Below are 12157 nucleotides of genomic sequence, written 5' to 3' on the forward strand. Positions count from 1 at the left end.
GCCCTTTCGCGCGCATCTATGCAACCGACTGACTTTTTCTATTGCCAGCCAAGATACAGTTAGTGACTCTAGGAACAAATACACAACCGGTTAAGCCCTGCATCTCCATTGACATAATGGAAGTGCATAGTAACTGTTGGACCCTCAGGGCGCGGCAGCTGCCTGTGATGCCATCCACAGTAACCCTGGTGTGAGCTGGCAAGCAGGCCCTTGAGTGGAGACAAGATATTGCTCTGGGCTGGCTAGAACCTGAGGTAATGGGGCGACCATGTGCTATCGCGCAAGGAACACCCCTGAAGTCACTCACGGAGCATGATCGTCTGGAGAGGGTTAGGAATTCTCAGATGTTACTGTGCCCCCACTGTCTGTAAGCGCTAAACTCAGCTCTGTGCTTTCCATGGTGGAAAAGATTGATACTGCACCTGACTCCACAAGGACCTCCCTGGAAAGCAAAATTGACTTGGCGACAACAGATCTGACACTACTACGTGCAGATCACAGAAATCTTGCAGAGACAGTACACACTACCGAATTGCCACCTGAGGAACTGTAACCTCGAGTTTGACGAGTTTGAGACGTTGACTAATCAATGCGACAAATGGTGGAACGGTTGAATATCCTGAAACGCTGAATGGAGGACGCAGAGGGCTGATCTTGTCACAATAATGTACACGTGGTGGGCCTGCTGGAAGGATCAGATGCTGTTATATACATGGAGCAATGGCTGTGGCAGCTACTCCCTCAGGATGCTCTCATGCTTTTTGACAGTGGAGGATGCCCACTGTGTACCAACATGCAGACCACTGCCGTGACCCAACCCCGACCATTCTTGTTTCACCTACTGCACTGACGCTGTACTGGGCGAGGTAAGAAAGCAAGGTAAAGTCGATGTGGATATCACCATTTTTTTTCCTAACTACATCATAATGGTGCAACAACAGCAGAACTCCTTCCTTTTAGTTAAACTTCAACTTTGTGGACAAGATATCCTATATGCCCCCCTCTTTCCAGCGTGATTGCATGGTGCAACTGGGGGAAAGACGCAATTTTTCAACACCCCAAAGGAAGCATGGGACTGGCTAGGATCAACAGGACATTCCACAGAAGGCCTCCCTATCCGCTCTCTCATTACATTTCATGCTCCTGTACGTCAGAGATACACACAATATACATGAAACTATTGCACTGATGTTGGCCCGCTTTGCGGTTATCTCTGGATTACGGGTGAATTGGGCAAAATCGTGCCTATTCCCCTTTCTACCTGATGTTTCAGACCTCAGCTTTATTATCGAGGTGGCAGCCCTCACCTGGCAGCAACATACATTTTTATACTTAGGAGTGCGGGTGTACCACTGTTTAACTGAGCTTTTTGAGGGCAATATCACATGCACAGTAACATAAATATGTGCTCAGAAGACCTTCTGGTGCACCTTGCCACAGACACTACAGGGGAGGGTGGCACTATTGAATTTTTTTTATTTTACCCCATCTTCTAAATTTCTTTACCAATCTGCCTAATCATATCCCTGCCACGTTCTTCAGGGCATTTAACCAACAGATTAATTTATCTGGCATAAGTCGAGATGCAGGGTGGCATTAGCAAAACTTTGTTTACCTTTAGATGGGAGGGGCTAGTTGTCCCGCACTTTGAGCACTATTATCTAGCTGCCCAAATCCAATGAATTGCTAGGTGACTGGCAGGCCTGCATCTGTCAGATACAGCCACTTCCTTCCCTAGCTGGAGCCTGTCAGCCCTCCTAAATCTCTTTCACTCTTGCACGAATGCCTGACTCCCTATTGCTGGGGATAGCCTATTGTTGCTATCGCTGTTGTCTTCACATCACTAAACAGGCACTCCCTTATGTGCCAGGACTGGCCCTGCTGGGAAAGCCCAGGACTGAAGGACCCACTTCAGCAGCCGAATTAGCCACATTGTTAGCAGAAGATGGCCTACCCCCGGGGCAAATTTTACTATACAATTCCTTGCTTGCTACGCTTGAGGGTCACTGGGGAGACCTGTCTACTGAACCACCTGTCCACCTCACAGTTCAATATTTACATGTCCTGGCAAAGGGTAGAGACCTCATAAGTTGGTTTGCTCACTCCCTTCATTCCTAGACTGCTCCACAGATCCTTTAACTGCGGCTTACACACCCTTGCACAGGTAAAGAAATGGCCGTCCTGCTAGAGGGACCAAAATGCATAAAGCGAAGCCCGGTTTAAGCTTTTTTCGTTACACGTAGTACACAGGGCTTACCCTACTCCTGTCAACGTGAACCGGTTTTATCACAGAGTTGGCGCGGTTTGCCCGCGCTGTGCCTTTGTAATTGTCGACTTGCTACACATGTTATGGGCATGTCTCGAGCTACATACCTTTTGCATCAGCATCACCTCTAACTTAACAGTTTGGGCATAACGCCGAACCTGCACAAGTCAAAAATATGCCTTTTAGGGCTATATTGTGGACACAAGAAACACAGTGACTTCACGTTTCTTAAACCTGGGATTCATAGTGCCAAGCAGCTTATCGCATGAAGATGGAAATCTTAAGATCCCCCAATACCTATTGCCTGAAAACATTAGCTGCTCAACTGGGCACAGGCCGAAAGTGTGGCCTTTCACAGAGAGGACACACTTGGCCTGTGGAAATATTCCATCGCCACCCACTGGGACAGTATTCTCGCTGATCTGCAGTCTAACCAAACACACGAATCCGGTGATCAAAACTAGCAATATGACAAGAACACCGGACACATAACAAAGGCTGTTGCGAGGTATTATCTGTGCCTCACATCGCAATGTCCTTCATGTCTACACTTTTTGAAGTCCTCAATACTGGGGTTTCGTGCAGATTTTCAAGATAACAGTCTTGACGTGGGGTGGCAGCTGAATGGTCTAACAAGTTGGTGGGTTAAAATGTTCATCATAGCATTGTTATTACATGTATGAATCTGCCTGTTGTGCCACAGGCGATATGCTAATCAGTATTTATCCATATTTTTGTGATCCATGAAAAAATGAAGTTGTAAAATGGTATATTTCCACATTTATTTAACTAATAAACGTGCACTCGTACTTTGGAGTCTGACGTATTTTAGCAAATTAAGGCAGCCGAATACACTGTAACAATACACCCACAGTTAAATATTAGCATTATACTGTAAATTAATGTTGACATAAGTTATTATTTAAGGAAATCTCACCCTGATTTTTAACTCCACACACCATCTATCTGCTCAGCAGTTAATCTGAAATTGATGAAAGACAGTATGAAAAGTGACCCAATTTTCTGTATTTTTCCATTTTTAAAAATAAATGCAGACAGGAAACACATTGTAGGAAGTTGGCCCTGTATGCACTATTTCAAAGAAAGGAATAGTATGCACAGAGTCCAAGGGTTCCCCTTAGAGGTAAGATAGTGGCAAAAATAGATAATACTAGTGCTCTATTTTGTGGTAGTGTGGTCGAGCAGTAGGCTTATCAAAGGAGTAGTGTTAAGCATTTGTTGTACACACACAGGCAATAAATGAGGAACACACACTCGGAGACAATTCCAGGCCAATAGGTTTTTGTATAGAAAAATATATTTTCTTAGTTTATTTTAAGAACCACAGGTTCAAGGTTTACATGTAATACTTTAAATGAAAGGTATTGCAGGTAGGTACTTTAGAAACTTTAAATTAGCAAAATTGCATATATACTTATCACATAAATCACATATAGCTATTTTAAAACTAGACACTTAGTGCAATTTTCAACAGTTCCTGGGCGGAGTAAGCGTTTGTTAGTTTTTGCAGGTAAGTAAACCACCTACCGGGTTCAAGTTTGGGTCCAAGGTAGCCCACCGTTGGGGGTTCAGAGCAACCCCAAAGTTACCACACCAGCAGCTCATGGCCGGTCAGGTGCAGAGGTCAAAGTGGTGCCCAAAACACATAGGCTTCAGTGGTGAAGGGGGTGCCCCGGTTCCAGTCTCCCAGCAGGTAAGTACCCGCGTCTTCGGAGGGCAGACCAGGGGGGTTTTGTAGGGCACTGGGGGGACACAAGTCCACACAGAAAGTACACCCTCAGCGGCACGGGGCGGCCGGGTGCAGTGTGCAAACAGGCGTTGGGTTTGTAATTGAAATCAATGGGAGACCAAGGGGTCTCTTCAGCGATGCAGGCAAGGGGGGGGGGGCTCCTCGGGGTAGCCACCCTCTGGGCAAGGGATAGGGCCTCCTGGGGGTCACTCCTGCACTGGAGTTCTGATCCTTCAGGTCCTGGGGGCTGCGGGTGCAGAGTCTTTACCAGGCGTCGGGATCTGAGGAGCAGGCAGTCGCGGTCAGGGGGAGCCTCGGGATTCCCTCTGCAGGCGTCGCTGTGGGGGCTCGGGGGGGGGGGCAACTCTGGCTACTCACGGTCTTGTAGTCGCCGGGGAGTCCTCCCTGAAGTGTTTGTTCTCCACAAGTCGAGCCGGGGGCGTCAGGTGCAGAGTTGCAAGTCTCACGCTTCTGGCGGGAAATGCAGTTGTCTTTAAGTTGCTTCTTTGGAAACAAAGTTGCAGTCTTGGGTGAACAGGGCCGCTGTTCTCGGGAGTTTCTTGGTCCTTTTAGAGCAGGGCAGTCCTCTGAGGATTCAGAGGTCGCTGGTCCGGGGGAAAGCTTCGCTGGAGCAGTTTCTTCAGAAGGGGGGGAGACAGGCCGGTAGAGCTGGGGCCAAAGCAGTTGGTGTCTCCGTCTTCTCTGAAGGGTTTTTCAGCTCAGCAGTCCTCTTCTTCTTAGGTTGCAGGAATATGAGTTCCTAGGTTCTGGGGAGCCCCTAAATACTGAATTTAGGGGGGTGTTTAGGTCTCGGAGGGCAGTAGCCAATGGCTACTGTCCTTGAGGGTGGCTACACCCTCTTTGTGCCTCCTCCCTGAGGGGAGGGGGGGGCGGGCACATCCCTAATCCTATTGGGGGAATCCTCCATCTGCAAGATGTTGGATTTCTAAAAGTCGAAGTCACCTCAGCTCAGGACACCTTAGGGGCTGTCCTGTCTGGCCAGTGACTCCTCCTTGTTTTTCTCATTATCTCTCCTGGACTTGCCGCCAAAAGTGGGGGCTGTGTCCAGGGGGCGGGCATCTCCACTAGCTGGAGTGCCCTGGGGCATTGTAACACGAAGCTTGAGCCTTTGAAGCTCACTGCTAGGTGTTACAGTTCCTGCAGGGGGGAGGTGTGAAGCACCTCCACCCAGAGCAGGCTTTGTTTCTGTCCTCAGAGAGCACAAAGGCTCTCACCGCATGGGGTCAGAAACTCGTCTCTCAGCAGCAGGCTGGCACAGACCAGTCAGTCCTGCACTGAACAATTGGGTAAAATACAGGTGGCATCTCTAAGATGCACTCTGTGTGCATTTTTTAATAAATCCAACACTGGCATCAGTGTGGGTTTATTATTCTGAGACGTTTGATACTAAACTTCCCAGTATTCAGTGTAGCCATTATGGAGCTGTGGAGTTCGTTTTTGACAGACTCCCAGGCCATATACTCTTATGGCTACCCTGCACTTACAATGTCTAAGGTTTTGCTTAGACACTGTAGGGGCATAGTGCTCATGCACCTATGCCCTCACCTGTGGTATAGTGCACCCTGCCTTAGGGCTGTAAGGCCTGTTAGAGGGGTGACTTACCTATGCCATAGGCAGTGTGAGGTTGGCATGGCACCCTGAGGGGAGTGCCATGTCGACTTAGTCATTTTCTCCCCACCAGCACACACAAGCGGGCAAGCAGTGTGTCTGTGCTGAGTGAGGGGTCCCTAGGGTGGCATAAGACATGCTGCAGCCCTTAGAGACTTTCCCTGGCATCAGGGCCCTTGGTACCAGGGGTACCAGTTACAAGGGACTTACCTGGGTGCCAGGGTTGTGCCAATTGTGGAGACAACTGTACATTTTAGGTGAAAGAACACTGGTGCTAGGGCCTGGTTAGCAGGGTCCCAGCACACTTCTCAGTAAAGTCAGCATCAGTATCAGTATCAGTATCAGGCAAAAAGTGGGGGGTAACTGCAACAGGGAGCCATTTATTTACACTGTCCCTTTGCTGTGTTGCTTTGCTGGACTTGCCTGCAGTTGCTGCTTCTGCCTGAAAAGAGTGCAAAGGGTGAACTTTGCTGTGTGTCCTGCTTGAGAAAGTTCTCCAAGGGCTTGGAGTAGAGCTTGCCTCCTGTTGGAAGTCTCAGGGAAACCAAAGCCTTCAGTTTCCTCGACCTGCAGCACTGGGAACTGTGTGTTTTGTGCTGCTCAAGAGGAGAAACCACTGCAACGCCGCCATCGGCCAGCACCGTGACCTGCCGATGCCGCACAGAGTCGCATTGCCCTTCTTCGCACCGCGACCCTGGTCTCACGACGCTGTCATCGGACGACGTCACCGAGCCGCTGCCTGCACCGCGACCTGTGGGCCCCGCACTCCGGCATCGCCTGCTCACACCGCAGCCTGGGCATCCCCGATGCGGCCGCTTCTGCTGACACCGGCGCCGCTGCCTGCACCGTGGCCTGTGGACACTGCTCATGAGGTACATGAAACACTGTCCCATCCCGCACAGCAGCACAGGTCCACCGACGCCAGCACCATCGGCTCCTGTGTCATCACCGTGGCATGTGGACACCGCTCGTGAAGGTCACGAAGCACTGTTCCATCCTGCACCGCTGGCTTGGGCCTACCGAAGACAGCGCTTCAGCAACAATGACGCCGCTGCCTGCACCGTGACCTGTGGGCACCGCACGTCGCATCGTCCCGCTTCGCACCGGAGCCCCGACGGCATCCACGCTGGCGCACCTGACTTCATCAGCCCAGAGTTCGATCTGCAATGCGTGTGACCTCAAGGGCAATCATTTTATTTATTTATCCAGCTGGCTGAGCTTGAACTCTCTGTGGCACACACATGACATTATAATGCTGTTAAAGTGTCTTGGATAACTGCATAATTTATGCTGTTTTCTCTTGCGACAGGACGGATGGGAGGAAGGCAGTCATCAACATACGTAGATTTTTAGGTCTGTCATTACAGTGCAACTGTCACTTGACCTTTTAACTTACACCAATATTTTCTGCAGTTTGTTACTTGGAAACAAATACATATCCATTCACATGCTATCTACATGTAATGATTCATATTACCATACACCATTCCTTTAAAGCCAGACCTTTTGGTATTGTCAGTGCTTGATTTATTTTGTGTTATGCATGCCACAAGTTCATGTGTTTTCAAGCAGTCTTCCATCCCACATTTCTCAACCCTTGTTCTTGTTTTTCTCTGTCGGCAGAGTTCTTCTCCCTTCCTCCTCCCTGTTGCACTTGCATGTGTGCTTGTCCCCTTTACCTCCCTGCTCCATCTGTGCTGGCTCCCCTCACCCGCGTCCTCCACCTTCTCTGTTGTTATTTCCCCTCAGTGGCTTCCTCTGGTTAGCGTTCCCCATCCCACCCACCCTCAATGTGTTGCTTTTGCATTACCCTATGTAGGTTCCTGCCCATGTTGTCTCTGTTCCCCTGCTTGCTTTAAAAAAAAGACAAAAAAAAACACTTGCTCACTTTTCTGGTCTTTTTGTTACCAGTCTAACAAGGATCAGTAATTAAAAAGAAAACCAAGCACCCACGATCTTTTTGTAGGTGGGCGCCTGCTTGATGAGTGCCCCTACAGAATGGCATAGGTAGCAGTTTAAAAAAAAAAGCCAAGCTCCACAGCATCATTGATGTGCAGGTTGGCTAAAGACCATTGTTCTGTTATGTTATTCAAGTGCATCCTATGGCTTTCATAATAATTTATTCTTGCTTTTTATAGGCTGGGGGGTGGGTCTTGGTCTCTCTTTCCTATTCCCCATCTGCAACTGGTTTTACTCACTTTAAGGAATGGCTCCTGTTATGGGGTACTGGCCGTGTTTTACATTGGAGGGTCAGTAGGCAGGTAAAAGGGCCTGTAAACCTAAACAAACACCAACGTCCAGTGAAACATAGCCTCCTTTAAAGACGGTACCCACACTGTATTGTGGTGGCGATACACTTTGGGGGTATCCATATCGCCTGTGTTAAAATGTCATCCTCCTCCAGTGGATTCATAAATTCTTGGGCTGGTGGGCTAAACCAGAAGACAGGCCAATTAAAGACGACTGCGCATGGCCTTGCAATTTCCCCAATCTCTTCTTAAAATGTCAAACCCTACAGGTGTGACATCAGTGCACCACATCTGTGACATTGTGTTTTGTGACATGGCCACTTTCCTGAACTGTGTATTAGTAGCTATTCACAGCCTGCCTGCTGCAGGACCGGTAGGAATGCTGCTAGCTTGTTTTTTGTGGTGCATTTTTATTTTATTTTTTAGATTCAGGTTACCTGCAGTGTATATGTATTGTAAAACACATTGTTGAAGAATGGCGGCTTGTCCATAAAGTGTTCAGTGTCTGGTATTAAATACTGTATGTGAATCTATGTTTGTGTGTGTGTATGTATATATATATATATATATATATATATAAGATTGCAGTTATATGTGAATATGGTTTTCTGTGTCACTCTAAAGATTTTCCCTTCTTTTGTTTCTCTTCACTTCACAGAGATGGCATCAGAAGTCCCAACTCTGGGTGGCGCCATGGCCTCTGGAAGTAATGGGTCAAGCGCCCAAGCTGGTGGAGCCCTTGTCCAAAGAGCGAACAAAAGACGCCCTGTGTGAGTGAAAATGGGTGTTGGAATGATAAGTTTCTTTAAATGTTTCCTACATAATCCTGTTGGGCTGAGGCTTCCTAGGGAATCTTTTTGAGTATTGCCACGGCATTTAGGCCGAATTATGCAGCAAGAAAGTCAAATTATACAGCATAATGTGGCACATTTTCTGATAATATTCTTTATTTTGTCATCTTTACACTTGTCAACTCTGTCTGGGTATAGGTTGCAACTCATTAGTCCCAGTTTAACACTCCCAATTTAGCCAAACCAGAGAAAGGTAACCGATAAGCCTTTACAAAGGGCCTTCCACTGCGCGGCAACGTGTTGCTCCATTTTTAGTAACTTTTGAACCGTTTAAGCTAGAAACAATTTTTTGATAAAATCTGCAGATTATGCAGCAGATGGTGGATAATGTGACCAATGCGGGAGATCAATAATTATGCAAAAAATTCTGCAGCTGCACATTTGAATAACAGCAGTGGCCCTGCTTAAGGTATCACCTAATTGCATACAACTGACGTGGCCATATTCCAGAGGTGTTTAAGGCAACTCTTACTCGCAGTACAAGCATGGATGTCCTTTTGACCCCTGGCTTGCCCATTGTGACCCCTGACACTGCCTTTGCGACGTCAGAGATGGCAAATTCAGTGGCAAAAACACAGGGGCATCTCGTCCTTATGGACGTCAGTTGGGTCTCCACTCTGTTTTCTGTAAATTTTTTATTACACTAATAGTGAATAATAATATATGTTTCACTATTAGTGTAATAAAAATGTAGTACAATTAGCTGGAATATGCCTTGAGGTATGTAGAAAATGCTTTAAAATGTGTTTTGCGTGCTTACAGGTAAGAGTGTGTTTATGTGAGAAAGTGTGTATGTATGTGTGAATGTGTGTGAGTGAAAGTGAAGGTCAAGGGGCGTGTAATGTCACTCGCTACCCCTGGCATTTCGGTGAATTGACATCCATGAGTACAAGGCAGGCATCCTTTAAGATAGTGCCGGTTGGCACCTCTGTAAAGAAATCCTGCCTGACTTTTTGGACTTGAAGGCTTTTGAGGGATCCTTTCAGACAGCAGGGAGCCAGTTCTCACAGAAAGTACCATAAATGTCATTGTGATGCGGGTACCCATTTTAGATGGACTGTAGGTGCAGTGTAGGCCTTATGTCCTCCTGAAAGATCTTTTACTGACTGCGCAGAGCTGGCAAACTACCTGTTAGTACAGCACCAGAGCTTCTTTGAAGAACCCCTATCGGACAGTACTGTCAGCTGACACGTTGTGATTTTTGCAGGCAGTGGCAGCCCGAGCACCCCATATTAAAGGTGTTCTTGCAAAATAAGAAGTTTAAACAATCAATTTCCTTCATCATTACTGGCAAGTTAGAGGAATATGCTTTTTAGGGTCCAGCCTGTGAGTGCATGCGCTAGCGCATGCTTTTCGCTTGCAGTACTCTTTTGTGTACAGCAAAGGACTGGGAAGCCCGCCTGTCGCTCACCATTTGTTGGTTTGTGTGGCACTCTTCTGTACAGCCTCGTAATTTGGCAAGGCAAGCCTGCCATCATTCCAGTTCCTTTGTGTGGAGCAGGGAGCAAACACTGATTGATTCAACGTAATCGGTGCCTGTCCGCTGCTCCCCATTTGATCGAGGTACTTTTTCGTTCTTTTTAACTTCTAGTACCCTGCAAGCAGAAGGCTTGTGATGGGCAGAAACGTGCCCAGCAGGACAAACAAAATTGCTAAGTTTTTTATTTTAAAAAAAATATTTTTATTTTATTTTTCTAAGTCTTCTTTTCTCACTTTCCACCCGTGTTTTCTTTTATTTTTGCTCGATGGCATTCTTCTCAAAAGTTGACGCTTATCTTGTTCAAAATATTGCAAAGTGACATTGTTTATTATGTGTAATTTCTGAAAGCATGCTTTAACAGATCGTTCAGTACACCCCAAAACACCCCGCTTTACCCCACACCACTCAAAACTAGACACTCACCCCAATCCAATCCAACCCACCCAATCTAATATGCTGCACTTCAGTTCGCCCCACTCTATTAAAAAACAGTCTACTCCAATCCAATCTTCCTCACTTCAATTCAAAACAGTCTGCCCCACTTCAATCCAGAACAGTCTGTCCCACTTGAATCTGCCCCACTCCAATCTGCACCACTCAATCCAAAACAATCTGCCCCACTCCAGTCTGCCCCACTCCAATCCAAAACAATATTTTCCATTCCAGTTCGCCTCACTCCAATCCAAAATAATACGCCGCACTACAATCCTATCCACTCCACCCCACTTCAATCTATCCCTCCCCACTCCAGTCCACCCTAATGCAATTTGCCCTACCCCAGTCTGTCCCACTCCAGTTTACCCCCACTCCAATCCAAAACAATATTTTCCATTCCAGTTCGCTGCACTCCAATCCAAAATAATACGCCGCACTTGTAGGAAGTTGGCTCTGTATGTGCTATTTCAAAGTAAGGAATAGCATGCACAGAGTCCAAGGGTTCCCCTTAGAGGTAAAATAGTGGTAAAAATAGATAATACTAATGCTCTATTTTGTGGTAGTGTGGTCGAGCAGTAGGCTTATCCAAGGAGTAGTGTTAAGCATTTGTTGTACATACACATAGACAATAAATGAGGTACACACACTCAGAGACAAATCCAGCCAATAGGTTTTTATATAGAAAAATATCTTTTCTTAGTTTATTTTAAGAACCACAGGTTCAAATTCTACATGTAATATCTCATTCGAAAGGTATTGCAGGTAAGTACTTTAGGAACTTCAAATCATCAAAATTGCATGTATACTTTTCAAGTTATTCACAAAAAGCTGTTTTAAAAGTGGACACTTAGTGCAATTTTCACAGTTCCTAGGGGAGGTAAGTATTTGTTAGGTTAACCAGGTAAGTAAGACACTTACAGGGTTCAGTTCTTGGTCCAAGGTAGCCCACCGTTGGGGGTTCAGAGCAACCCCAAAGTCACCACACCAGCAGCTCAGGGCCGGTCAGGTGCAGAGTTCAAAGTGGTGCCCAAAACACATAGGCTAGAATGGAGAGAAGGGGGTGCCCCGGTTCCGGTCTGCTTGCAGGTAAGTACCCGCGTCTTCGGAGGGCAGACCAGGGGGGTTTTGTAGGGCACCGGGGGGGACACAAGTCCACACAGAAATTTCACCCTCAGCGGCGCGGGGGCGGCCGGGTGCAGTGTAGAAACAAGCGTCGGGTTCGCAATGTTAGTCTATGAGAGATCTCGGGATCTCTTCAGCGCTGCAGGCAGGCAAGGGGGGGATTCCTCGGGGAAACCTCCACTTGGGCCAGGGAGAGGGACTCCTGGGGGTCACTTCTCCAGTGAAAGTCCGGTCCTTCAGGTCCTGGGGGCTGCGGGTGCAGGGTCTCTCCCAGGCGTCGGGACTTTAGGTTCAAAGAGTCGCGGTCAGGGGAAGCCTCGGGATTCCCTCTGCAGGCGGCGCGGTGGGGGCTCAGGGGGGACAGGTTTTGGTACT

The 12157-nt window shown here is 47.4% G+C and overlaps 1 protein-coding gene across 1 annotated transcript in view; it reads left to right on the forward strand.

Moving 5' to 3' along the window:
• The window catches only part of ARNT (aryl hydrocarbon receptor nuclear translocator), a 128054-nt gene that overhangs the window by 9922 nt on the left and 105975 nt on the right, over window positions 1–12157 (forward strand). Inside the window, exon 2 of the mRNA XM_069218534.1 lies at window positions 8553–8664. Coding sequence (XP_069074635.1) covers window positions 8553–8664 — 112 coding nt within the window. The remainder of the gene's footprint in view (window positions 1–8552; window positions 8665–12157) is intronic.

The sequence above is a fragment of the Pleurodeles waltl genome, chromosome 12 (assembly GCF_031143425.1).
Source record: "Pleurodeles waltl isolate 20211129_DDA chromosome 12, aPleWal1.hap1.20221129, whole genome shotgun sequence".
NCBI classification, from domain to species: Eukaryota; Metazoa; Chordata; class Amphibia; order Caudata; family Salamandridae; genus Pleurodeles; species Pleurodeles waltl.